The following is a 25,536-nucleotide window of genomic DNA, read 5'->3' as shown; positions in this document are numbered from 1 at the left end:
CACCCTTGGCAGTAGACAAGTTGAGCTCGACTCGGAGGATAAGCATATGCCAACAAGCAGGCAAACATGCATCTACGATGCATACTCAGTGAAACCACCCTGGTTTCTTTTCAATCAGACTAGAGCAAGTCGGTCTGATATGTAGAACGAGAATTAGTTTGTGTGGAGATGATACTGGCGCCATAGTAACGAATTGGCTATCTCTCAAAAACCTTGGTCAAAATTGCTGAACCATTTTCTTTTAGTAGTGCGGTACCTGTAACAAATGTTTCTTTGTCCACCAAGATGTCCTCTCAATTTTCTCCCTTTCTTCCCTTTTCATATTCCTTGAATTGGTTTCTCATGATTCGGAGAAGACAGCTCGCGTTTGATCGTAGGTCTCAATATGCGTCCGCCATTCTCTCTCCGTAGGCGGATTTATATGGTCGAAGAAACATTGAATTTCGTTCCATCACTCTGTATTTTGCAAGAACATCTTCCACCCGGCCTTAGTAAAGTAGGCTAAACAGCTGTTAGTGGTACACAGTTCTTCCCAGATCTAATACATGTCAATTATTCTCCAAGAGGATGTCAGATAGTCCATATATTCGAATATTGATGGGTGGCCCACTAAACGGCACATCGTGTTATCCCATAGTCAAGATCAAAGACGTCGATAATTTCTAGCTTTTATCTCTCACCTCTGGTCGAAAGAGCTGCAGTAAACTTGACTTTAAATTCTCCTTTTGAATGTTTCTCATCAAGGGCATAAAATCTCTTAAGGCGTTTACCAGCATTTTCCGCTCATACTTATCGGTTCTGTGGTCTAGTGGTTATGACGTCGGATTCTGATTCCGTAAACCCCGGTTCAATTCCGGGCAGGACCTCACAACAATCATTTCTTTTTGGCCCCCCTTGAAACTCTCTCCATTGGCAGAAGGGTCAGCAAACAACTGGTGGTAATCGCCCGGCTTCTTCTTTTGGATATGATTTCCATAACGAGTGGCGCGTCCATATACCCACTGGGAGGTCGCAGGGCTGCGGGCTGACGCCTGCGGTTCCCGCCGTAACGTTCAACAATATCATCATCATTATCATCACACCTCATAGTCTGCCAAATTTGGCACCTGTACTTCGAGCATTAGAGAACCAGCCAATGTTTCTCGCCGGTCAATGACAGCTGTGATATGTCAGTGGCAGTGGTGCGAAACCTAGGTCGAGCAGCTAAACTCAGGACGAGTGCAATGACAGCTCCCCACCCATTTATTAGAAGACAAGCTGTCTTGTTACATACGCCTTCTGCTTGTTTCTGCAGTGATATATAGCATTTTGAGCCCACATCTGTGCTTTCGGGTAAACCTCATAAACCAAGAGTTGATTCAGGAATACCAATGATGAAGACAGCGGTAGAAGATGCTGGATGCTGCAGTTCGTTCTTTCCAACTATTGATTAGTCTGCCAGTATAATAATAGGAAGCAGTCAATGAAATAAGGCGAATCTTAATGTAATTGATGAAAGATATGGAAGGTACTATCGTTGATGAAGTGAACGAGGGAAGGTCCAACCTGCGAAATAGGTAGGTATGCAACGAGGATAGCACCTGCCTTCTGTCTGGTGATACACCCCAAGCATTAGTTCGCATTGTGCAGTCACTACTCCAAGTATGTATGCAGAGACTGCCGAGTTAAAGACATGATATTTTGGGGCCATAAAATACATCTTATTAATTTGGCTTTGAATCTTCGAGACGTCACTTGACATAGATGGCAAGCACCTCAGGTCGAATAGGGCTAAGGTTTTATCTTAAATATCTGCAGGCATGACGGCCCACTGAATAGAAACTTGGCTTAGACTAGCCTGAACAATACTGAGCTTCCCCAGAAGACACCCTTGGGTAATTATCTACTGGTGATCCTATTTCGGTATGAGACTGATCCTCCTGACCCGATACTTTGAAATCGGCCGAAGTACCGAAATGTCTCCTAGAGTCTTTAGACTTGATGGGAAGCTGGATAGCTCTAGCTACAAGTAACTGTCATGACGGCAGTTAAGTGCCATATGCCATCATGTATACAGATGGAAAGCTACACCCATACAGGTATCTTTTCCACGCATTCAAGCTGGCTCAACTATGTCTGGATCTCCCCAGTTCAAGTCCCAACAACTTTCTATTCAACCCACCTAACCTGAACTACATCCTAGCTCCCAATATGCAGAATCCCACTCAACAGCTCCAGCTTACCCTAGCTCTCAAAATCACAGGCCATCAAGCATCATTTTTCTCGGTGCTCCATCCTGCAAGAAACCACGCGTAGATCAAGGATCCACATTCTCGGCTCGACACGACTGACAGAAACCCAGCGCCATCTTCTCGCTTGGGGTAGGATAGGATTGGTCTATTGCCCTATATGATAGCCCGCTGTTTTGCCTTGTTGGGATATCACGACATCATGTGTCTGGTGCCTAATGTGGTGAAGATTGTCACACCCCGCATTTTCACCTTTCGGCTTTTGCATTATGGTTGTCTAAATCTCCGGTTATTCAGGATTCAGGTTCATTCCCCGCACAGTGCGAGTGACAACTTGAAAATAGTATTAGAAATAAATTAAGTGTCAATGATTGATTGAATTTCGTCATTCGTTCATAGCTAGTAGTTACTACATCACATCGTTATATACTATAGTGACACCCCGGTATATCGTTCCTATAGAATCGCACCGAGAATGCTCTGAAGGAACGCGAAAAGCTCCTCGCCTAGCGTCACGAGCGTTGCCGGGTCCAGCTCGCTAAGCACGACCTGCTTCGTGCTACACTTCTCATCCACCTCCTCGCCGTTCATTCGCTCATTCAGCCAATTCAGAGCGCTGGCGGACCCCGCAATCGCCTCCGACATGTGCTTGCCGACCCAGTCGCGGTGATATTCGACGCGGGCCCCCTTAGCGCAGTACTGCTCCACCAGGGCGTCCGTGTCTTCAATCGGACTCACTTCGTCGCCCACGGCCTTGTACACAAACAAGGGAACCGTAGGCGTGCCGCGGATGCCCATCTGCCCCGAATACTTGAAGATGGACTGCGGCACGGGCTCGAGGAACGATGCCCTGCCGTTGCGAACATAATTGTACATGTCCTCGCCGCCTCCTTTGTCGCGTGCCCCGGCTAGACAGCTGTTCGCGGCGTCCCAGAACTTGTTCGCCTTCTCCGGCACCAGGTTCGTTTCCAGCCAGTTGCTGAAGTTGGAGTACGCTTTCGCCTGTCCGTACATGCCGGAGAATGCCAGCCCCGTGAAAGAGCTGTTGTTGATGGTCTCTAGCACGGAGCTGATGTTGGGGGTGAGTCCGCCGAGGGCGGCCCCGGCGAAGGTCAACTCGGGGGCGTAGGTTGGTTGCAGCTCGACTGCCCAGCCCGAGGCCAGTGCTCCTCCTGAGTAGCCCCAGAGCGCGTAGTTTGGGTTGACCCCGAGCCCGACTTTGGGTCCTTCTTTCAACACCACGCGGATGGAGTCGAGGGTAGCATGGCCTGATTGTAGGCCAGCCGTGAACTGCGCGTCGAGACCTTCATAGTCTGTCGTGAGGACCCACCATCTTTTATTCAAGGCAGCAGCGACCTAGATGATTATCTGTTAGAGACATCTTGACGGGGTAGGGTTTTGATTGTGCTTACAAAGGGGATATCAGTTGAGATGTTGGTACCGGGAAGCTTGAACCCTTCAAAGCCAAGTGTGGTGCGGTCTTGAATGGTGTAAGAGGGGCTGCAGTCCGGAGAAGCACTGTCATAAGGGGCCTGGTAGGCAAGCAGCTTGTTCGGGTCCGCGTTGCTAGGCTCAATCAATGTGACCACGGAAGCAACAGGGTCGCCGATGCTGTCTGTAGTTCGGAAGAGGTACTGGTGCACCGACTCGACCGAGATATCGGCGGGGAGGGAGGAGAAGAAAGGCTGTAGCTTCGAGGAGACCTGGCGAGTCCGGATCAATTGCCCAGGAGAGAAGCTGGCAATATTCTCTGGCTGGTCATACCAGGGATCTTGCGAGGGAAGAAGAGGAGGGTCTTCAACTGCCGCCGAGTCTGCAACGACCGCAGACAAGAGGAAGGATGCAACAACGGCCAACCGAGTAATCGACCACATGGTTTTCACTTGGCTTATTTTTTAAAGATGGCGCCATTGTCTCATATATATAGCTAGTATGTTTGCTGTTGCTCTGCTCGAGTGGAGCTACACTGCTCCATGGCGCAGATCAGCTTCTTAGTCGCTTGAAAATACGACCCTGCGTGCGTTGTGATCATCTTGAAAAATCTCGTTCCCCGCAGGCACTTATTCCCCGCAAAGAAATGATCAACAGGTCTCCCTCTCTTAAGCGAAGGCTGGAGCTTCGGGATTCATGCATTGGGTATCTAGCCTCGTAAGTTGCGAACTGGCGTGCGGGGGAAGTAACTAGGTGGAATGCCATGGCGCCAAAGGAATCCCGTAATGCGTGGTTTATCTCTCCCAACGTCACCGAGCTCGAGGCTAGTAGGTAGCATGTAAGTAGTAAGCACAGTGCAATAACCGACTGGCAGCCTAAAAATCAGAATAGGCGGTCTGTACACGGAGAATCCGGAACGATCATGACGCTGGTGGTTTCATTGGTTTGTTAGGAGGGAAAAGAATGCAAGTGGTAGATTGGTTTGGCTAACAACAAGTTGAAATCACTGGACGGATTACCGACCGTCTACCTCCTGACCATGATGGACAGGGGTCTTTTTGGCCTCGTGAAGAATATTCTTCGATCCACCAATAGCTGGGAGAAGAATCTTGTATCCGTTATTTACGAGGCACGGGATGCAAAAAACCTCACATAGGCACCTACCTTGCTCATCTATCTCAAGGTGACCATTTTGTGGATATTGACTCGGTTCACATACCGGCCTTCTCTTCTTAAAAAATCAACAGGAGTAAGAACCTTCGGGTGTAGCTTTGATTTTGCCATCATTCCAAAAATACTCGGATTGCACAAATTTCACTAGACAAGTATGGGAAAGAGCTGTCAATGGTCAGTATTTAGGGCTCGGAGATTTCATAAGGTTTAGATTTGAATGCGATTGTGCATCGTACATGTGCATAAAATGGCGTACAGGAAGATCGTCTATTCGGAGTTACTTACCTATGTAGTATTCTTGTCAACAGTAACTGTGAATCATAAAGATGACGGAGGTCAGTCTCCGGCAAGAGGCATTCCGAGATCCTTGTACGATCGCAACCATTTGGTCAGGTGCACATTCAGCAGCGGATGGCTGGGCTGGCATTCATCTATCTGGACAATATATTTGATGTAACAGTTACTTTGCCAAGCTGCGAACTGGCTGGTCTTTGTTCAATATATGAGGTACCTGTTTATTGTGGTACGCAATGAGTAGCCATACAACTTCGAAGACTAACCATGCTCACTGATCATGCTTAGGCTAGTATGCGGGGCATATCCGACCCGTATGCTTGGTATAGCCAATGTGTGAGAGAGGACTAGTATAAGTGTGTGAACAGAGGACCAGATGAATGACTTCGGGCTGGGGTTGTTAGAGATCAAATTGGGTTTTTCTATCACTTTCGGGGTTCCTCCCTTTGACACTGATATTGTGAGTTTTCCTAGTCTATCAGGTCATCGCTTTCCCCTCCCCCCTTATTATTGGATACTAAAATACTAACGGAATAAGGTGCAGAGGTTGCCAGGCAGTTAAATACCTATCAAGAAGGAATTGATATTATTTCAATGCAGAAGGGAACTTGGGTAAGGGCACTTTACATGATAAAATGATAAAAGGGATAGTTTGCCCAAAAGGAAGAGACCTTTGTTCTATAAGAGAAATCTTTCTCTGACAGGAGGAGCTTCAGGGCTCCGTCCCTACTGTATACGTCACCCTACTAATGAAACTGTTGCAGCGAGCTATCCAAGGTATGTATATATTACTGCGTACACCCCAGGGTAAATTGCTCCTACTCACCCATATGTGCTCATAGACATTGATTGGGCCAAGGAAGCCTGTAATGTGTGAAAATCAAAACATAGGTTCCAAAAGTATATAGGTACATGACGCTGTTTGTATCTTAGCTGTAGTGTTAGATGCATCACCCAGAGTAGACTGTGTTTATCGGAGTATACACCTATACACATAATCATCTTAGCATATTATTCAGCTGGTCCCCAGAAGCTTCTACCGTCAAAATATAAGCACTAAAAGGAGTTTATTAAATCAACATGGCCGTGATTTGATTCAGAAAAAGAAGGTAGGTAGGATTTGAAACCCCAAGTCTGTTCAATCACTCTGGCAAGTGGAGACATACACCGAACGTCTCCACTATTATCTATGCTTATCACCCTTGGATCCACATATTCGTTCCTCTCGCCTCTATATACAAACTGAATTCTCCGTACACTATAATCCTATAGACTGTATACATTAGCCTAGCTCTCATAATGTATTGCCACTGTATAAACCCTTTTGACCGTATCTAAAAAAGTAGTACTTACTTGGTACAACCTTTCGTGCTGTGCCAAGAATCTTCAGCCTTGGCAATTGGCAGCCCTGCGTCAGGCCTCCTTGTTGAATTCGTTTCTTGAACCCAGCTCAGATCCTCACTATTTGCTCTAGAATTTGCAGCAAAATAAGGCTTTAATTGTAATATGCAGACCATAAGCCGTGCAATGAAACGCATATCCTCCCTCCGCGCCAAACCTCCCAAACTCGCGCTATCGGCCTCGGTGGCTTCCATTCCTCATCGCAAACTCGTGGATAAGGAAATCAGTCCTGGCTACAATCTCAAACAGTATTATTCTGCAAGACCAGGGGAAATTTTTGCCAACCATTATCAATTGCTGGTCAAGATTGGATGGGAGGCGGGCCCAACTGTGTGGTTCGCACGCGACGTAGCAAGGCATGTATTGACTTTTATCATTGTCTGCGGCCATAATTGCCATCACTGACATTTATTTGGCCATTTGATGGATATCAATGGCGGGCCGAGTGTCTTATTGCTCTATAAAATTATCAATAATGACATTTTCAAAGGCGCCTACCGTGAGCGCGATATTGAAGAACACATTGGACGGCAAAATCCCTCGCATCGCGGTCGTCCGGTGATCCGCAATTGCCTTGACAGCTTTGAGGTGACAGGCCCCATAGGAATCCATCTATGCTTAGCCGACAAGCCGGCATGCGAACCCCATTGTATTCTCGAGAAACGGTTTGAAAGCGAGAGACTCCCTCTATCAATGGCCAATTGGGCCACCGCCTAAGAAATTGCTTGTAATGTCGAATTCCATGGCAGAGATTGAATGGTCTCCACGAATAACAGACGAGAGGGGCAAGATATACAAAGATAATAGAGATTATTTTCGGGGCCCCTTTTTCGATGATAAAGGTAAGTACGCAATAGGATGCTCGGTTTTGCTGATTCATACTTCGGTAGGAAACTTCCTCTACAATGACCTGATACCGACTCGGAAACTCGAAGATACGGTTCCGTCTTTAGAAACAGAAGACAGGGAGGCCTTTTTTTCATTCATCAGACAAATGCTTGCATGGCTGCCTGAGGAACTAAAGACGGCTCGGGAGTTGATGGAGCATCCGTTTCTCAACGACTGATGGATGGCAAAATGTGAAAGTATTTCGCTTCGGTGGAGGTTCTTTGCCCACCCGTGGTCGAAGCCAAGGCTCACCCAAGCGGCCCTATGCAGATTTCTTAGAGCGCAAAGTGCCGTATAGGAAGGTTACTATCACTTCAAAAATAGATATCAAGCTCGCTGGTACTACTTGCGAGCTTTTGGGCTTACCCAAGTGAATTTTAGTTTGTGGCTGGATACAGTCTTCCAAAATGCCAAGCACGCTGAGTTGGACAGTGTCTGGGTATAAGCCTGCTAGCCAAGAGGGGGAAAGATACCTTTTTTGAGTATGACTGCCCTCAATTGGTTGTATTTGACTCGATAACCCTTCTTATTTTGCAATATATAGTACAGGATTCTCAGCTTTGGATGCGCCATTGACTGTTGTCTCATACCTTTGACAGAAATTGTCGTTTACGATCAATTCACAGTCTAATATGTGCTGTACCAATTGGCTTGAAGAGGTTAAATACATCAATCAACAACTTTAGTACAGGGGGGAAGGCCGCAAATCAAGATGCTTCTACCGGCAGCATATGTCATGGACACAAGGGGTGGTCAGGAAGGCCGATATGGGAATGCGAGCCTGGACATCACAGCTCGAGACACTCACACGGATTATAACGGGAGCTTATCATATACCAGAAAGATAGGAGATTTGGTCGCTGGGTATAGGGGTCCCAGGACAAAACAGTACACGGAAGTCTGCAGGTGTTTGTCTGTTTGTACCCCGGTCAGCATGTTCACACTTCTTGCGCCCAGCGGTTGTTGAGTTGCGAGACATGCAAACGGGCAACTTCAGCTGGCTTGCAGTGCTTTCCCTCAACAAGTTGACCGTTCTATTTCTTCATGTCTTTGGAATCTTGCAACTATTCGCCTTATTTTGGCTGTTTTCACTGGTCTTCCCACAGCGGTCATTTTGGTAGACATATCTTTGCCTGAAAGATTGCTTTCTCTCCTGCTATCCCCTGACTACATACAGAGTACGAATCACAGCGGATGGACTTTTCCTTGTATCTCCCTTCCTGGACATCCTCCTTCGAAGCTTCTAAGTCTTCTCATCTTCAATCCTGGATCTCCACACCAGTTCCCAGCTTCCTTTGGTAAGTTTAACTAGCAGCTTCTTTGCATTCTCATGTCACTGTCTGTCTTAGACTTTTTGTCTAGGAATTCGGCTTGTCATTGCAAAGAAGGCCAAGTTGATACATCAACAATGGCCTACTGTCTTGACTCTGATTCAACCTATCATCGATTTTCTTCGCGGAAGCTTTATCACTAAACGGCGTCGAGTACGATGATGAGAACTTGGCCAACTTCTTGCTAGAGAAAAAACCTGGCAAGGACAAACAGCGAGTGATACTCGTCGACCTCTAACAGCTTAGTTTTGATGTTGGGGCGGAGAAAAATGCCAATTCTGCCACTGCTGTTTGTCTTATGCAAGATTTTAAGAACATTGGTTTCTGGAAATTGCAGATGACTATACCACTATGATAGACGTACTATGATATCCATCAGAAGTCTTTCTATACGAACGTTGGGGGTGAAGAAACGAAGGAAGAAGCATATCATTGCTAGCTAATGGGCCGCGGGCCGGTATGCATAGGAAAGCCGTTGCTCCTGCCGCATAACAATTACCTAGTCTAGCCCGTAACCCCTTGCAAAAATGTAGGGTACATGTTGTCGCAATACAGATAAGTTTACTCACGGAGGGCAAACTTGTCATTATATACTTTGAGGCCGAGTGGTGATCTTTCAGCACATGGAAATGATCCATCTAGATGCCGTATATATCAGGCCATAAACGTGACGTTATCTTATCGATAAGCACTGTCCATCATGTGTCGTCACGTGTGGGGCAGCTGTTGTCCACCCTTTGGTCTCCAACGACCGATTCAAGCTACAATCGAGTCAGAGCCATTATTGACCTCAAAGGAAAAGGAACGAGGAAAAGAAGATTTGTCTCATCTGATTGCATTTCACACTGTAAATTATCATCTTGAACTTCCACCTCGAGCAAGCCAGCATCCAGGACAAAGCGATTACCGTGTTGACTTGTCTCCCAAGGCTGACCTCATTGAAAGATGCCGCCGCCGTTTGTTCCGATCGCAGAGATCCCCACCGTTTCATTGTTGTATAAAGTGAAACATCTATTCCCAGCGCCAACTCCTCTCGCGCCTCCGTCCCGATCTTTCAATGATGTCATATCTTTGATCCGCAGCGACATCACCAAACTGCAGGATGTCGATTGCATCGTTAATGCCGCAAACGAATCGCTTCTTGGCGGGGGAGGAGTTGACGGCGCCATCCATCGCGCCGCTGGTCCCCAGCTACTGCGGGAGTGCCGTACCCTAGATGGCTGCGACACGGGCGATGCCAAAATTACCTCTGCCTACGAGCTGCCGTGCAAACGAGTTATCCACACCGTTGGGCCGATCTATACATATGAGATGCGACGGGGCAGTGACCGACCCAAGGCTCTGTTGCAGAGCTGCTACCGCCGGAGTCTTGAGCTGGCCGTGGAGAACGATATGAAGAGCATTGCATTCTCTGCGATCAGCACCGGAGTCTATGGATACCCTAGTGACGAAGCGGCGCGGACCGCGGTCGAAGAAGCGCGGAGGTTCTTAGACGACCCGGACAATATTGGGAAACTGGAGAGGATTATATTCTGTAATTTTGAGGAGAAAGATCAGGTTGCCTACCAGGAGGCCATACCGTATGGGTGACATAGATTTGGGCATTACATGCACCCCACAGCTGACCCGCTCTAGTTACTTCTTCCCTCCTGAGAACCAGAACGCCTCTGAAGCCAGCGGACAGACCGGAATGAAGGATACCAGTGAGTCTTCACCATCGCCAGAGCTTCTCGCCGCCAAGCTTCCCGATGCGCCCACCGTGGACCCTGCTTCAGATGATCTCCCGGAACGCAAGAAACAGAAGGTTAATGCAGACGACCCTGGACAGAGCACTAACGTGCAGAGCGACCATATACTCCCAAGAAGCGATGAAAGGAGTGAGGATGACTGGGAGGAAGTTGACAAATCCGAGGATGGTCGAACGGAGCGGCTCGAAGATGAGCCAGTTCAGGTCGATGGACCTCCCTCCCCTACGGACGTGCAGAGCGTCCAGTCGAGTGGGATCATTGACATGGATGGATCGCACTCGACAGAGGGATCTTTTGCAAAGGACTTCTGAATGGTCCTAACGAGTAGCCTGAAGGCCTCAAAGCTCAAGTTTTCTTTATGATTGAACGTTCTCTTACATTGGTGTACTGGGCTGGGACATTCAGAGATAGTGTTCTTGTTGTGCTTTCTTCTATATTTATTGCCACTGATCTTCTCTTTAATGCTCTCAGCTCTCTGTTGATATATGTATGCACTGGGTTATTGTTTGTACTCATTCTGCATTACTAGGCCATTGCCTCCGCTTCTCCTCTCAATGACAAAAGCCCTCACTGCCCACAATCTCTTACTTCCTAATACATGATGTCACGTAAAGCCACCCACATCAGTAGCCTGGCCGTATGTCGATAAATTTGTGGCTATCTGGCCTTGGAGTGAAAAGCGAACTCGTAGACATATATAGAAAAGCCCTCAGCTGTAAGGCTGATAATGCAGTCTAAAACCTGCGGCTTTCCCCAACAGCATACCGCCAATGACAAGCACCATTAATCTGCACTATTCAATCTGCATAAGTAAGGCGCACGGCATAATTGCCGTAGTGGCCTACCTCGTATCTAGGCAGGACCTTGTGAGACACGGCGAGTCTAGAACCAGCGCATTCTGGGGCTTCATGGCTACATTCTATTCGTCGAGAATATGGGAAGCCGGTGAACATTATAGAGATCCATGGATAAATACAGTCCGTGGGTCCAGTAGGGGGGTCAACCGTGTCGTGTTTCATGTCTAGTCACCTGCATGTCCATGACCCCGACCATGGGTTAAATACGAGATATACCTTCATCTCAGGCGTCAGATCGCAAAGCCACCTCGTCATGATAGCTTATCTTTGGATGATAGCAGGCAATAACAGGCAAGCGTCAGCCATGTTCACTTCATTTGACACCTGGATGGTATCAAAAGGGGGCAGATCTGGGCAGCTGAACTCCGGGTTTCAAGGATGTCCGTTGTCGGCATTACTCCGGAGGGATTAACTTCCCGCTTCTCCTCCCCCCCACCCTTACCCAAAACCCATGGATATTAACTGAGGTCGCGCTAGGTCTCACAGTAGATTAACAATATTGGTCCTTCCCACACACGCCGTCGCCACTAGCTGAGAAGTAGAGCGGCGAGATTTAAGCGAATTGATCAGAGGCGAGAAACACAGGTTGTTGCCGTGCGATATCGCCAGGCAAGGAAAAAAAAAGCCGGGCAGACGATCTACGCAGTCGGGTTTCGCTCATCCGGCTACTCCTGAAGGATGGAATAAGTTGAGCCGAACCATAGATAAAAATGGGGGAAATATCGGGGGTTCATGTTGGCGCTGCATCCACTCTGCTTTGACGCTAACCCGCGTTCGGGGTCCGATTTAGGCGAAATGGCAAACGATGGAGCGCAAAGCTTGGACGATTTCTCGTCTTTCCAGACCTATAGAGGTGTGGGTTATATCGTTGTTATCAGAGGGGAAGTGAGAGGGAAGACGGATTATATAGCAATGGAGAAACCTTTATAGACACCCATGGCTATTGTATAGATTTCATTGTCAGGGGGTGCAATGCTACCCTAGACGGTCAGAACCTTGTATTTACTACCTTGTAAACAAGGCAACGATTCGGTCGGGTCACGGGTGACTTCGCCTTTGTCTTTCTAGTCGCAAGGCTCCGGTCGTATCTTGATTCTTGACAGATCTTCAAGATGGGCATGATGTTGCCCCTGGCATCGTGGTCGGTTCTAGCCTTGCACAGAACCTTCATTGGCATCTTCGCTCGTGTTTTGGTCGGGGTCTCTCCCCGTGGTCCACTACAAAACATTCCAAAAAGGTTCGGGAAAACGCCCCCGAATCCATCGAGACATGGGGGAAACCTTGCGAGTCAGTCGTCTTCAGATTTAATTGTTCTAGGCGTCCTACTTAAATCCACGTGTTGATCGAAATCACCTCCAGGATGACAATCTCTTCTGTGTGGGAAGGACAAGAGACATCTCAAGCCACGCCAATGGTTCGAGAATGCCGATCCCGGTCTCACAAACAATTACATACATGCTCCATACATCGCGCCTGATCGATCACGATCGCCTGAGTCGGTGGAGTTTCCATTGAGTAAACATTTGAGGTGTTCATTTCGTTTCTCGTATTAAAAGCTTGGACCGCGCCGTCGGCCCATGTGAGAGCCAATCTCCAGGTCAAAATAGCAAGTTGATCGGACGACTAGCCTGGTAGCCTGAGGCGCTGGCTTCAGGTTCCCGACCGACACGTGCTCCGCGGAAAAGAAAGTTCACGCCTGGAACCATGAAATGCCGGCCCAGCTTTCATCGATTCGATTTTCCGAACCCCTGTCGTTTTACCCTATTGGCCGGTTGCCTGCATGGTCTTCAAGCGAGTGACCATCTGCGAATTAGCACAATGCCACCCTACTCGGACACTTTTCCAGGAACGCACTACGACCTCAACAGGTGCCGACCCCTTCCTACCACTTCGGGTGAGGATCGCCTGCAGCCTAACCACCGTGAAGCACGCAGTGTGGGCTAGTGGAATGCATCATGTCAGATATAGAATAAAGGCACCGGTGCATGGTTTAGTATCGTTATCGACTTTTCCCCTGGTGCGTTCTTTGGTCGCTTCTGCAACTATCAGCACTTAAGATTCGTTCGGTAACGCATAACAGCCAGTCCTGGATCGTCGTGAGCGTGAGGGCGAGATACCTATTGTCTCACTTGTGGAGTCTGTCAGCGCGGCTGAAATGGAAATGGGTAATAGTGCACGACCAAGTGGAGGAGCTGGCTCTCGGGCCTCGTCTTTTCGTGATCTCCGCCGCACTCCGCCCGAAGGGCTAAGAGAGAGTCGTTGGAGTATCGAGAAACACCGAGGATGGCCAGGTCGCTGATCGGCTGTTTAGCCTGCATTTGGGCTGGCCTAGCTATTGCCACGACTTGGCGATTGTCGCCTCCTCCTGCTCTTCCACTATCTGCGCCGATTTTCGATGAACTATTATCGCCCCTATAGAGCGTGTCCGTGTTGTGGTTGGCGATCTAATCCGATAGGTCTTGGCCAAAATTGCACCCACTTCTTTTGTCCGCTGGGTGGGACCACCTGAACGACTACTCCGGAACGCACTTCCTGTTCCTGGTATGGTCTGGCAGATGCGCTTATCTTAGTCGACAATGGCGGACGTGCTCATTTAGTTGGACATCATATCGTCCGCTTTCTCTCTCCAAGTCTCCAGTCTCCACGAGAACAATGGCTCTCTCCAAGAGGTCGGGTCCACGGAACGGGCTCGAGGTCCCTGCTTAGTAGAGGTTTATTCCCCACTCTGCCCCAAATAACCAACGAAGTACTATCCAGGGTAGTCCCTAGGTCTGCGGTGTTGCAACCCCGGCATCTATTGTCTCCTTGTAATCCCTGTCCAATAACTATAGCATTTCGACTAGACCCAAATGATCTCTGGAATCGTAGCCAAATCCCAAACAGACGATGGCAACTAACCCCACCAAGCCCGATGGCAGCCCGCAGGCGACTTGCCACTGGCCAGTCAGTATTTCGTATTCCCCCCCGTAAATGCTACCTACGGACTACATGCCCCTAGCGTTTGAAGCCCTTCCGCTCTTTTCCCTATAACGGCACTGCCCGCCATCAAGGGTCGCCCGTGGAGAAAAAGTGCGCATATGTTGCAAAAGACTGTTATGCTAATCTTCTCCGCCTGAAGGGCATGTCATCCAGCCCTGAGATTATGAAAGTCGCCTGATCAATCAAGCCTGCGCTGCGCTTCAGTATGAGGGAACTCTCAGGTCGCAGCGAATCTATATTCGTTGTCACGGTGGTCTTTTTGGGAGTCTCCTTCATCACAGTGTGTCTACGATGTTTCGTCCGTCTGCGCTTGGTGCGAGCATTCGGGTGGGATGACACTCTAATGGTCGCCGCGATGGTATGTCTCGTCAACATCTATGTTTTGTCCAGGGGTACGGGCTCACTTGCTGCGACTTTTCTAGGCCCTGAATATCCTGTTCGCATTGTGTGGAATAACAGGCTCACTATATGGCATGGGCCAGAAATTGGGAGACCTAGAACCTAATGACATTGAAACTGCCATGTTTGTAAGTCATCTATCTATCTCCTACGTTGCGAATTGTAGGGGGTCAAGCCCGCGCAATATTCTAACAGCAACCGATACAGTGGTGGTGGCTAGGCCAACTCAGCTATGTCTTCACCTGCGCAGTCGCCAAAATATCAATCGCGCTGGCGCTCCTCCGTCTCACGGTCGCCAAACTCCACAAAATACTCCTGTGGCTCGTCATTGCCGTAACCGTGGTGGTGGGACTCGTGTTCTGGTTCATGTTGACCCTGCAATGCCAACCGGTCGACCATTTTTGGAAACGATTGTCCACCGAGGGTCATTGTTTGAAGACGGACTACCTCATCGATATCGCCTACGTCTACAGTGTCACCGCCTGTCTTTGTGACTTGACCCTGGGCCTCTTGCCTATTGCATTGGTGTGGACTCTGCAAATGACTCGGAAGACTAAAATTGCTTTGGCGTTTATCTTGAGTCTGGGTTGCATGTATGTCTCTGACACTCGCCAAACCCCCGGTGATCTAAATACTGACTGTCGAATATAGTGCCAGCGCCGCTGTCATCGTCCGTATCCCCTATCTCCACAATTATAAGGACCGCGAATTCCTCTGTAAGTTCTCTCTGCCAGACCGACGCCCGGTATGCGGTATCACTAACGCAAGACCAAATTCTCAGACGCTACATCCGAGATCTCCATATGGTCCAACATCGAAGCCGGGCTAGGCATCACAGCCGGAAGCCTCGTCACCCTCCGTCCACTATTCCGCTGGTTCCGCGGAACCTCCTACGGGGCCACCCACAGCGCGAAGAAGTCAGGCACCTTCCCCCTGTCCAGCATCACCGGCAACGGAACGTTTCAGTCTAAGCACGATCGAAACGCCCCGAGCTATTGGAGGCCGGACATCGACCGTGGTGAACACCATGGCGTGGTCACGACGGTGGCGACCTCCCGGGGGAGCACCAACAGTAGCCAGGAGAACTTGAATCCCCAGCAGAACTCGATGACTGGCGGGGTCAATGTACACAAATCGTTCCTTGTAACAACAGACCAGGTATAGCGGATCTGTATAGATAATTTGCATATGATTGAATTGAATAATAGAATAACTTATACTACATCTGATTTATAGACTGATCCTTTAGATCTTCTTCTTACAATTTCCTTAGATACCTGGCATAAATGCGTACCAGATAAGCGACTCCAGATCAACTCACCACATACACCTAAGCTATCCATCGACGTAACTGATATCGAGGCCCTTGCACCTTTCAAGTATATAACTAGAAGGCTTCCATAATAGACACTTATAGTGTAGACTCGGAAAGGAAAATCAAGGTTCCGTGCCCTGAAGCGTGGCACTTAGCCCAACCAATCACGATCCGCAACGCCCGGCCTAGGCGGACTTCCAAGCAAAGCGGCGAAATCTCCGGAGAACCATCTCGTTTGTTAAGGTGGCTTTTTCCCTACTACGGTTTGCAGCTTCGATCACTTTCCTCCTTTGCCCATTTAGGAGATTAGGAAAGATTGGATGTCCTTTTCCGTTTCCCCTATGGTTTACTAAATATTTTGACCCCTTTCCCCCTTCTCATTTCCCTTTGATCCCGCGTCGTTTGGCCTGGACTGTGGTCATTCGATTGGCACAATGTCAGTTGCACATCTTTACCCCATGGTCCCCGCAAGCTTGCTTGATTCCCCCCTGCTAACAGCTCTTTTAGGGCGAAACTCGTGGAGGATCCTCAGATCAAATTTGCGTCCCTCCACAATCCGCTGCCTGTCCAAGTGCACACCTATGTCTGGCCGTTCCTAGTCATCTGGCCCGCGTTTCTCGCCTTCTACCTCTCCCCTGAGCGCTACGATCGATATATCCAAGGTCAAGAATGGACGTTTGTGTGGGTGGCAACGATCATCACGGCTCAGTCGCTGCTGTGGTTAATGACGAAATGGAACATCAACATTGAAACTCTGTTCACGGCGAAAGAGGCCAAGTCCCTGGACTCGGCCCAGGTGATCAAGGTCATCCCCGACGCCAACGCCGGTTCTGCCGAGATCTGCCCGATAATTCGCGAGTCGCTGGGTGGGAAAAGGACGGTCTCGTTCCTGTTCCAGAAGCGCCGTTTCCTTTTCTACCCGGACCGCGGGTGCTTCGCGCCCCTGTCGTATGTCATTGACGAGGAGCCAAGACCCGCCGTCAAAACCTTCCAGGACAGCCAAGGTCTGGCCTCCAAAGCCGAAGTCGAGCGCATCCAACACCATTATGGCGACAATACGTTTGATATTCCCGTCCCCGGTTTCGTCGAACTCTGGAAGGAACATGCCGTGGCGCCTTTCTTCGTTTTCCAGATCTTCTGCGTTGGGCTGTGGATGCTTGATGAATACTGGTACTACTCCTTGTTCACGCTCTTTATGCTTGTCGCCTTTGAGAGCACTGTGGTATGGCAGCGCCAGAGGACTTTGAGTGAATTCCGAGGAATGAACATCAAGCCTTATGATGTTTGGGTATACCGCGAGAAGAAATGGGTGGAAATCACCAGTGACAAGCTGCTTCCCGGTGATGTCATGTCTGTCAACCGGACCAAGGAGGATGGCGGTGTCGCTTGCGATATCCTTCTTCTTGAAGGCAGTACTATTGTTAACGAAGCTATGCTGTCTGGTGAAAGCACACCCCTTCTGAAGGAATCTATCCAGCTTAGACCCGGAGATGACTTGCTCGACCCGGAAGGACTAGACAAGAATGCGTTTGTGCATGGCGGCACCAAGGTTCTGCAGGTCACTCACCCGAGCACCAGCATGGAGGGGCCGGATGACACCCTGCGCACAGGGAAGGTTTCTTCCCCTCCAGATAATGGCGCTATCGGTATCGTGGTGAAGACTGGGTTCGAAACGAGCCAAGGGAGCCTTGTCCGTACCATGATTTACTCCACGGAGCGTGTGTCCGCCAACAACGCCGAGGCCTTGCTTTTCATCCTCTTCCTTCTCATGTTCGCCCTCGCTGCTGCGTGGTATGTTTGGAAAGAGGGTGTGGCAAAGGACCGCAAGAGATCGAAGCTCCTTCTAGACTGTATCCTCATCGTCACGAGTGTCGTTCCTCCGGAGCTTCCTATGGAACTGAGTCTCGCGGTCAACACCAGTCTGGCTGCGCTGAGCAAGTTCGCCATTTTCTGCACGGAGCCGTTCCGCATCCCGTTCGCCGGACGTGTTGATGTTGCCTGTTTCGATAAGACCGGTACCCTGACCGGCGAGGATCTCGTCGTTGATGGTATCGCCGGCCTTAACCTGGGTCATCGGGGCGCCAGCATCGAGAAGGACGGCGCTCACGTCGACCTGGCCAAGGGCGGCAATGTTAGACTTGACACCACGCTCGTTCTTGCGAGTGCCCACGCTCTGGTGAAGCTCGATGAAGGCGAAGTTGTCGGTGACCCTATGGAGAAGGCGACTTTGCAATGGCTTGGCTGGACTCTGGGTAAAAACGATACCCTTACCTGCAAGAACGCACAGGCCGCAGCTCGTCTCCCTGTTGATTCGGTGCAGGTTAAGCGCCGTTTCCAATTTTCTTCCGCTTTGAAACGCCAGAGTACTATCGCTACTGTTGTCTCTAACGATGGCAAGAACCCCAAGAAGGTTAAGTCTACTTTCGTTGGTGTCAAGGGTGCTCCTGAGACTATCAGAGCCATGCTTACGAACACTCCTCCCCACTACGAAGAGACCTACAAGCACTTCACTCGCAACGGTGCTCGTGTCCTTGCCCTGGCATCCAAGTATCTGTCCACCGAGGCCGAGCTGTCCCAAGGTCGTATCAACAACTACGTCAGAGAAGAAATTGAGTCTGACTTGACTTTTGCTGGCTTCCTGGTTTTGCAATGCCCGTTGAAGGACGACGCCATCAAGTCCGTGCGTATGCTCAATGAGAGCAGCCATCGTGTTGTCATGATCACCGGTGACAACCCTCTGACTGCCGTCCACGTTGCGCGCCAAGTTGAAATCGTTGACCGCGAGTGCCTGATCCTTGACGCCCCCGAGAACGATAACTCAGGAACAAGACTGGTCTGGCGAAGCATCGATGATAAGTTTAACCGCGATGTCGATCCCACCAAAGACTTGGATGCCGAGATCTTGGAAACCAAGGATATCTGCATCACCGGCTATGCGCTAGCGAAGTTCAAGGGCCAAAAGGCATTTGCCAACCTTCTCCGTCATACCTGGGTTTATGCCCGTGTATCTCCGAAGCAGAAGGAGGACATTCTGCTTGGCCTCAAGGATGCCGGCTATACGACTCTGATGTGTGGTGACGGTACCAACGATGTTGGAGCCTTGAAACAGGCACATATCGGTGTTGCCCTCCTGAACGGATCTACTGATGATCTCCAAAGGATTGCCGAGCACTACCGCAACACTAAGATGAAGGAGATCTACGAGAAACAGGTCAACATGATGACCCGGTTCAACCAGCCTGCTCCGCCCGTTCCCGCCCAGATTGCACACCTGTATCCTCCCGGTCCCACCAACCCGCATTACCAGAAGGCCATTGAACGGGAAGCCACCAAGAAGGGTGCTGCTGCCGTGGCCCAAGCTCAGGCCCAGAGCCAGGTCGAAGGAACCATTACTTCCCCCGGTGCCCAAGCACTGCAGCAGTCTAATCCGAACTTGACCCCTCAGCAGCAGCGCCAGCAACATGCTTCCCAGGCCGCTGCTGGTTTTGCCGATAAGCTCACGTCCTCGATGATGGAACAGGAACTGGATGATAGTGAGCCTCCCACCATCAAGCTGGGAGATGCGTCAGTCGCTGCGCCGTTTACTAGCAAGCTGGCCAACGTGATTGCAATCCCCAACATCATTCGCCAAGGCCGCTGCACGCTTGTTGCGACCATCCAGATGTACAAGATTCTCGCCTTGAACTGCCTGATCAGTGCCTACAGTTTGAGTGTGATCTACCTCGACGGAATCAAGTTTGGAGACGGTCAGGTCACCATCAGTGGTATGCTGATGAGCGTCTGCTTCCTTTCCATTTCTCGCGCCAAGGTATGAACTCCAGGGACTTGTGGTGGTTGCTTTTACTGATAAGTTGTCCAGTCTGTCGAGGGATTGTCTAAGGAACGCCCCCAGCCCAACATCTTCAACGTATACATCATTGGATCCGTGCTTGGCCAGTTTGCCATTCACATTGCTACTTTGATCTACCTGTCGAACTATGTGTACTCCATTGAACCGTATGTTCATTGACTTTCCTTACTACCCAGCTCAATGGACACCTTGCTAACGTCTTCAAGGAGATCATCCGACATCGATCTGGAGGGTGAATTCGAGCCATCGCTTCTTAACAGCGCCATCTATCTCCTCCAGCTTATCCAGCAGATTTCTACCTTCTCGATCAACTACCAGGGCCGTCCCTTCAGAGAGTCTATTCGCGAGAACAGGGCTATGTACTGGGGCCTGATCATGGCATCGGGTGTTGCTTTCTCCTGCGCCACGGAGTTTGTGCCTGAGATCAACGAGAAGCTCCGTCTTGTTCCCTTCAGCAACGAGTTCAAGATCACGCTCACCGTCCTGATGGCACTCGACTACGGCGGATGCTGGCTGATCGAGAACGCTCTGAAGACCCTGTTCAGCGACTTCCGACCCAAGGACATCGCTGTGCGCCGTCCCGACCAGCTCGAGCGGGAAACCACCCGCAAGGCCAAGGAGAACCCGGAGCAACTGGCGGCAAGTGGATAATAGAAGATAACTTCATCTTTTTTTTGTTGTTCGTTTCTACCTTCCCGCTTGGTGGTTTTACTTTCGTGGGCTGTTGGAGTCCTGATGTCTGTATTAATTCCGATGTGTTGGTGATAGAGAGCGATAATTAGTTATATGGAATAGTGCAGTATACAGTACATAAAAGGTTAGACCAATTTGTGATCTCGATTCTGTCCCCCTTTTCTTCTTACATGTGTGGACATCTGATGGGAGTATGGGTCTGGAACGTCATAATATCCATGGGGGTTGTTTAGTTCGATGGGGAAATGATTTACCATACATTATACAGTATTTGAAGATAGGGATTCTGTTAGTGTTTATTTTTCTGTAGTATCCAAAATACTACATCTAGAATAAAAATTTAAAAAAAAAAAAAAAACATACGAAGAAATGAAAACAACGTAATGAGAGAAGAGAAGAGGTTGGCAGTCTGCCTCAGGCGTCAAGGCTGATACCGCCCCTCCGCCCCAGCGTCCGCAATCTCCCCATGTGTTCCACTTCCATCATTCCGTCACCCACCGGTCTCCTCCCTCTTGATCGACACCGAAGCTACTGAGCTGGGTTGCATGCACCACGACCCTTTTTCTCCTCAACCCAACACACCCGCTGGTCATCGTCTGAGCCCTGTCGTCTTCCGCTTTTCGCGGATCTGGCTTCCCATGCTCCAATAAACTCATCTCACCATGCCCCGGAGGACGCTGGGTGGTGGTCGTGTCCTGGGCACCGCAAGCGCTGTCCCCCCATCCGCCTCAACTCCGTCTCCGCAGCCCAAGCCAAGGGTCTTATCGCCGTCAGCAAGCAGCATCTCTCTCAATTCCCAAGCCTCCGCCTCTCAATTTTCATACGAAACGCAAGACCTGACATCCCGAATCTCTCTCGAAAATGCCTCTTCTTCGATGCCTGCGGCCCCGGCAGCGCCCGGAGCCCAGCTGGCCTGTCCCATTTGTAGTGAGGAGATGGTATGTTCGCGTTGCGCGGCCTTAGGCCGCTGGTTTTGATCGCCGATCGTGAATAGGCTTGCTGATAATGAGAAACAGGTGACTTTACTTCAGCTAAATAGGTATCTCTCCTTTCCCTCCCGCGAGCGCGCATCATCCCGACTCTCATATCGCTAATATACAGTCCAACAGGCACCTCGATGACGTACATCAGAATCTGGAGGACGATCGACAGGACGAGGTCAAAGACTGGTTCAAGGTCCAGATGGAGAAAGCGAAGCGGTTTCAGCCACTTGCGGTTCTCAACCAGAAACTCAAGGGACTGGACGTCTTCGAGTCGAACGAAAACCTACAATCTTCCGCGGGTCCCAGTCGACCTCCTGGGCCGGTGCCTGTGGTGTCCGCTCAACCCGCTGAGATACCGCGAGCGCCCGAACCAGAAGATATAATCACAAAGGAGCATTGGCAACCTCGCGGTTTCTATGATGTCTGCCTGGAGCCGTCATGCGGGCAGCGGCTCAACGCGACCAACGGGTGTGTAAATTGCCGTAAGTGCGGGAAATTGTTCTGCGAGGAGCATACCATGTATCAGATGAGGCTATCCAGGTCGGCGCAGCATGAGCCTGTGCGAGGCTTGTGGTATCGGGTCTGTGAGACCTGTTATAAGTCTAGGGAAGGATACAACGACCACAATGGTGCGCAACTCTTTTCGCTACTTTTGTTAGGGGTAAGAGCTAATTATCGCAGGCGTCGTAAGAGATCGAATGGACGAGTTCCAAGCTGTGAGGAAGCAAACTGTCGGCAAAGCTTTCTTCGAGGTATCCCGGCTGGAGAAACGTCTGACACGTCTGACCCAGCTCCTCGCTGCTTTACCTCGGGACCAGATCCAGTCCGGCGCGACTAAACGCTGGCCGCTCCTGGGCCAGACTGATCAACGGAAAGCTTTGGAACAGAGTATCATCAGCTGGCAGGATGATTCAAGTGTGTCTAGGTGTCCATTCTGCCAGCAGGACTTTTCCAGCTATACGTTTCGAAGGCACCATTGCAGAACTTGCGGGCGAGTTGTTTGCGGCGACCCAGAGACTGGGTGCTCGAGTGCAGTGCCGTTAAGTATCACACCTCGTATGTTGTTCCATTATCTGCTGTTCTCGCCCTACGACTTACCATCTACAGTTTCGCAAACCCACGCAGAAAAGGCGCCCGATACTGGCTCTATAGACATCGATGTACGGCTTTGCAAAGACTGCAGAGCAACTTTATTTGATCGGCGTGACTTCGAAGCCGACGTCATGCGGAAGCCTCCTGATTTGAAGACTTACGAGAATCTGATTCAATTCGAGAGAGGCATTCGGATCCTAATGCCCAAGTTTCAAAAGCTTCTGGTGGCTTTACAGTATGTCTTGCAGTCAAGGCATTTGCCAAACGCTTACTGTTGGTTCAACATCACTGACGATCTCTGCAGGGACCCCAAGCGGCCACCCACATCTAACCAAATAGCGGAAGCCTCCAAAGTCCGCAGGCGGCTTACCGATTCCTTCGCTCAGTATAATATCGCCGCCAGGCGAATACGCGATCTCCCCACAAACTCACCCATGCAGAAGAATCTCCAGAACGCGATCTACCAGCAGGCGAGCAATTTCCTCCACCTGCACATGCTTCCTTTGAAATCCTTGCCCAAGGTTCTCAAACACGCTACGCCCCACGGACGAATACCCAACCCTACCAGCTCCCCCGATAGTCCAAGCCCCGGTACCCCAGGGCATCGCCGCCAAGGATCCGCCTTGGCGTCTATCAAATACGGTAGCGCAGCAGCCGGCGGCAGCAACTGTAGCCTCGCAAGCGATACAAGCAGCGCCGTGTCCGCCCTCGAAGCAGAGGAGAAATCGCTCCGCGAGAGGCTCATCGTCCTCGAAGAGCAGAAATTCTTCGTCTCCGAAATGATCGCAGACGCCAACCGGCGCCGCAAGTTTGACGAAGTCAGCAGCTTGGCAATGAACGTGGAGGATCTCTCCCGTGAGATCGACCGGATCAACGGGATGTTGGATGGGCTTGACTTTGAGAACGTCTACACTGGTAGTTTGGCGACGAATTGAACACGGCATTCCATGCTGAACCCGATATCCCAGTCAATTTTTAAAGCCTGCGTCCCTTGAGCGGTTACTTTACTGGCCTTCTTTCCTTCTTTGTTCTTACTTCACTTCCGTGGCTTGGCTTGGCTTGACTTGACTTTGGTATTTGGCGCGGCGTTTGTATGAGCTCATCCTATTTGCATCGCATCAGGCGTCATCAATATGTGGATCACCTGTCATACTTTTACTTCTACCGTACCTCCCTCCCACGTTTTAGATATAAACTAAGTAGAACCTGGCGAGATCAGTCGCTGACATTGACTGCGCCAGTACATATGGTTCCCTTCACCATTATAGACCCGCATGAGAGGCTTTGCCATTCTGAGTGATGGTGTCTCGTGTATAGCTGCCGGACGGCCTCGATGTGGGCTCCGCCAGGTGTTTTCTATACGACAGTTTTTTACAAATAGAGCGAACCTTTCCATCAGACGACAAGCTATACATTCACAATGATAAGATGAAAGAGACAATCACCCGAGTCAAATCTAGCACGTAGAAGTCTCCTCTGTGATTCGAATCTAGATAGTCCTTGGGTATACTAGCACGACCGTCTCGCTAGTCGGCTTATTAGCGCACTAAATTTACTTAGTCTTGATAATACAGCTAAGCAAAGCACTTCATATAAGCTGGCCTGGCTAGCTCAATCGGCAGAGCGTGAGACTCTTAATCTCAAGGTTGCGGGTTCGACCCCCGCGTTGGGCTTATTCTTTTCTTTTTCTTTTTTTTTTCCTCTACTTACTACTTACTATCCGTCTATTCAGTGCTGCTTGTTTCGCAGTGCTTTGTTGTTTTTATTTTATTTTGTTTCGTTTTTATAGTCTTACTCTTTGTTAAACCCTGTCCTATAAGAATAAGCTAGTAGGTGGAGTAAATAAGCAGGCGTTGAAACAAAGATGCATTGCATTAGCCCTGCATGGCGATGCGGGCGCAGTAGGTCCACCCCACCGTTTGGTGTAGACATCCTCGGTATATTGATTGGACTACTTACCATGTTTCTCTGCTAGGAATTTCACTGTACGCTGTCTACTATCACTCGTTCGAGGCGGGGGTAGATACGCCTTCCCGGTCTAGAGGTTGTATAATACAGTACACCTGAAATGAGGTTCTCCTCTGGTAGCGGCTGCCATTGGTGCCATAGTCTCCGGTGGTGATCTGGTGCAGGTAGACTGTGTGCCTTGCAGGGTGGCTTACGGTAGTCGTCAGGTTGAGTTGGCTGACTATCGGTGTTCTCAGCCCTGTGGGTTGTGTTGATATGTGCTCTCTGTTTGGGATTGAGTTGGATGAGGAGTAGAGTGGTTGGTGGCGTCGCATGCGATGGATACTTTCGGATGGTTGAGCGCTTTTTTTTACCTTTCTTTTTTTGTTTCAATTGTATGTATTTGGGGCGAAGATATACTGGTGCTATGCATGAGTATATATATACTGGGAGACAGATCCGAAATAGACTTATTGTGTCGTTGACTTGGTTGTGTGGGGGGTGGTGCAAAGTGTATATTTAAAGTTGACGGGAGTATATTTAAACATATGTTACTCCAGAGAGAAAAAACTCAATCATACTCCTATCGCTCGGATATTCATGCCTCATTTGAAGTATTAATCTTTTATATAGCTAGATATAAGCAAGCCCATTAATATAGTGTTTTACCACCAACAAGAAAAGTCCATGCTACCATCACATGTATGATGAATGTATGAGCATCAATATTCAAAGCAGATACAGCCCTACGATGAGTATTCGAAAAGGCCAAAATTATAATGTTAACACCAGCTCGGCAATATAACAAGCGAGCCTGGCTAGCTCAATCGGCAGAGCGTGAGACTCTTAATCTCAAGGTTGCGGGTTCGACCCCCGCGTTGGGCTTTCCTTTTTGCATTTTTGTCTTGTGCTTTTTTTTTTTTTTTT

General features: G+C 49.5%; 6 protein-coding genes and 3 non-coding genes across 9 annotated transcripts; 8 read left to right on the top strand and 1 right to left on the bottom strand.

The window, feature by feature from the left end:
• Positions 1–794: 794 nt before the first annotated feature.
• On the top strand, positions 795–866 carry BDW47DRAFT_t157. Its single transcript has one exon. It is a non-coding gene; the product is annotated as a tRNA-Gln (tRNA).
• A 1,818-nt stretch (positions 867–2,684) lies between these two features.
• BDW47DRAFT_130583 (LIP-domain-containing protein) lies at positions 2,685–4,102 on the bottom strand (the record flags this gene model as incomplete). Its single annotated transcript, XM_024817135.1, has 2 exons — positions 2,685–3,584; positions 3,641–4,102. 2 exons carry the CDS (start codon positions 4,100–4,102, stop codon positions 2,685–2,687), a joined length of 1,362 nt encoding a protein of 453 aa, XP_024667206.1.
• A 5,427-nt stretch (positions 4,103–9,529) lies between these two features.
• Positions 9,530–11,035, top strand: BDW47DRAFT_6932 (macro domain-containing protein). Its single transcript, XM_024819629.1, has 2 exons — positions 9,530–10,326; positions 10,382–11,035. Exons 1-2 carry the CDS (start codon positions 9,692–9,694, stop codon positions 10,803–10,805), a joined length of 1,059 nt encoding a protein of 352 aa, XP_024667205.1. The 5' UTR covers positions 9,530–9,691; the 3' UTR covers positions 10,806–11,035.
• A 1,428-nt stretch (positions 11,036–12,463) lies between these two features.
• On the top strand, positions 12,464–12,866 carry BDW47DRAFT_121424 (uncharacterized protein; the record flags this gene model as incomplete). Its single annotated transcript, XM_024815625.1, has 2 exons — positions 12,464–12,670; positions 12,711–12,866. The coding sequence occupies 2 exons, from the start codon at positions 12,464–12,466 to the stop codon at positions 12,864–12,866; spliced, it is 363 nt and encodes a 120-aa protein (XP_024667204.1).
• On the top strand, positions 12,493–14,007 carry BDW47DRAFT_114437 (uncharacterized protein). Its single transcript, XM_024814654.1, has 2 exons — positions 12,493–13,368; positions 13,432–14,007. Exons 1-2 carry the CDS (start codon positions 13,132–13,134, stop codon positions 13,648–13,650), a joined length of 456 nt encoding a protein of 151 aa, XP_024667203.1. The 5' UTR covers positions 12,493–13,131; the 3' UTR covers positions 13,651–14,007.
• A 528-nt stretch (positions 14,008–14,535) lies between these two features.
• BDW47DRAFT_130154 (ion-transporting P-type ATPase SPF1) lies at positions 14,536–20,545 on the top strand (the record flags this gene model as incomplete). Its single annotated transcript, XM_024817064.1, has 8 exons — positions 14,536–14,688; positions 14,753–14,857; positions 14,937–15,322; positions 15,381–15,445; positions 15,511–15,865; positions 16,552–19,852; positions 19,904–20,040; positions 20,101–20,545. 8 exons carry the CDS (start codon positions 14,536–14,538, stop codon positions 20,543–20,545), a joined length of 4,947 nt encoding a protein of 1,648 aa, XP_024667202.1.
• Positions 20,546–21,087: 542 nt separating this feature from the next.
• On the top strand, positions 21,088–23,855 carry BDW47DRAFT_114428 (putative vacuolar segregation protein (Pep7)). Its single transcript, XM_024814653.1, has 6 exons — positions 21,088–21,525; positions 21,604–21,626; positions 21,697–22,199; positions 22,252–22,626; positions 22,678–22,897; positions 22,967–23,855. Exons 1-6 carry the CDS (start codon positions 21,250–21,252, stop codon positions 23,595–23,597), a joined length of 2,028 nt encoding a protein of 675 aa, XP_024667201.1. The 5' UTR covers positions 21,088–21,249; the 3' UTR covers positions 23,598–23,855.
• Positions 23,856–24,262: 407 nt separating this feature from the next.
• BDW47DRAFT_t158 lies at positions 24,263–24,335 on the top strand. Its single transcript has one exon. It is a non-coding gene; the product is annotated as a tRNA-Lys (tRNA).
• A 1,086-nt stretch (positions 24,336–25,421) lies between these two features.
• Positions 25,422–25,494, top strand: BDW47DRAFT_t159. The gene has a single exon. It is a non-coding gene; the product is annotated as a tRNA-Lys (tRNA).
• Positions 25,495–25,536: the final 42 nt, after the last annotated feature.

The sequence above is a fragment of the Aspergillus candidus genome (assembly GCF_002847045.1).
Source record: "Aspergillus candidus strain CBS 102.13 unplaced genomic scaffold BDW47scaffold_105, whole genome shotgun sequence".
Taxonomy (NCBI): domain Eukaryota; kingdom Fungi; phylum Ascomycota; class Eurotiomycetes; order Eurotiales; family Aspergillaceae; genus Aspergillus; species Aspergillus candidus.
Note: the sequence above shows the minus strand (reverse complement) of the source record. Positions and strands in the feature narration are given on the sequence as shown.

Bases quoted from the DNA above. Each gene is read 5' to 3' on its own strand.
- BDW47DRAFT_6932 (XM_024819629.1), top strand. From the start codon at position 9,692: ATGCCGCCGCCGTTTGTTCCGATCGCAGAGATCCCCACCGTTTCATTG. The intron at 10,327-10,381 runs GTATGGGTGACA...GACCCGCTCTAG, and splicing joins GCCTACCAGGAGGCCATACC to TTACTTCTTCCCTCCTGAGA.
- BDW47DRAFT_114437 (XM_024814654.1), top strand. From the start codon at position 13,132: ATGGTCTTCAAGCGAGTGACCATCTGCGAATTAGCACAATGCCACCCT. The intron at 13,369-13,431 runs GTGCGTTCTTTG...AACGCATAACAG, and splicing joins CGTTATCGACTTTTCCCCTG to CCAGTCCTGGATCGTCGTGA.
- BDW47DRAFT_114428 (XM_024814653.1), top strand. From the start codon at position 21,250: ATGCCCCGGAGGACGCTGGGTGGTGGTCGTGTCCTGGGCACCGCAAGC. The intron at 21,526-21,603 runs GTATGTTCGCGT...AATGAGAAACAG, and splicing joins CCATTTGTAGTGAGGAGATG to GTGACTTTACTTCAGCTAAA. The intron at 22,627-22,677 runs GTATGTTGTTCC...TACCATCTACAG, and splicing joins GCCGTTAAGTATCACACCTC to TTTCGCAAACCCACGCAGAA.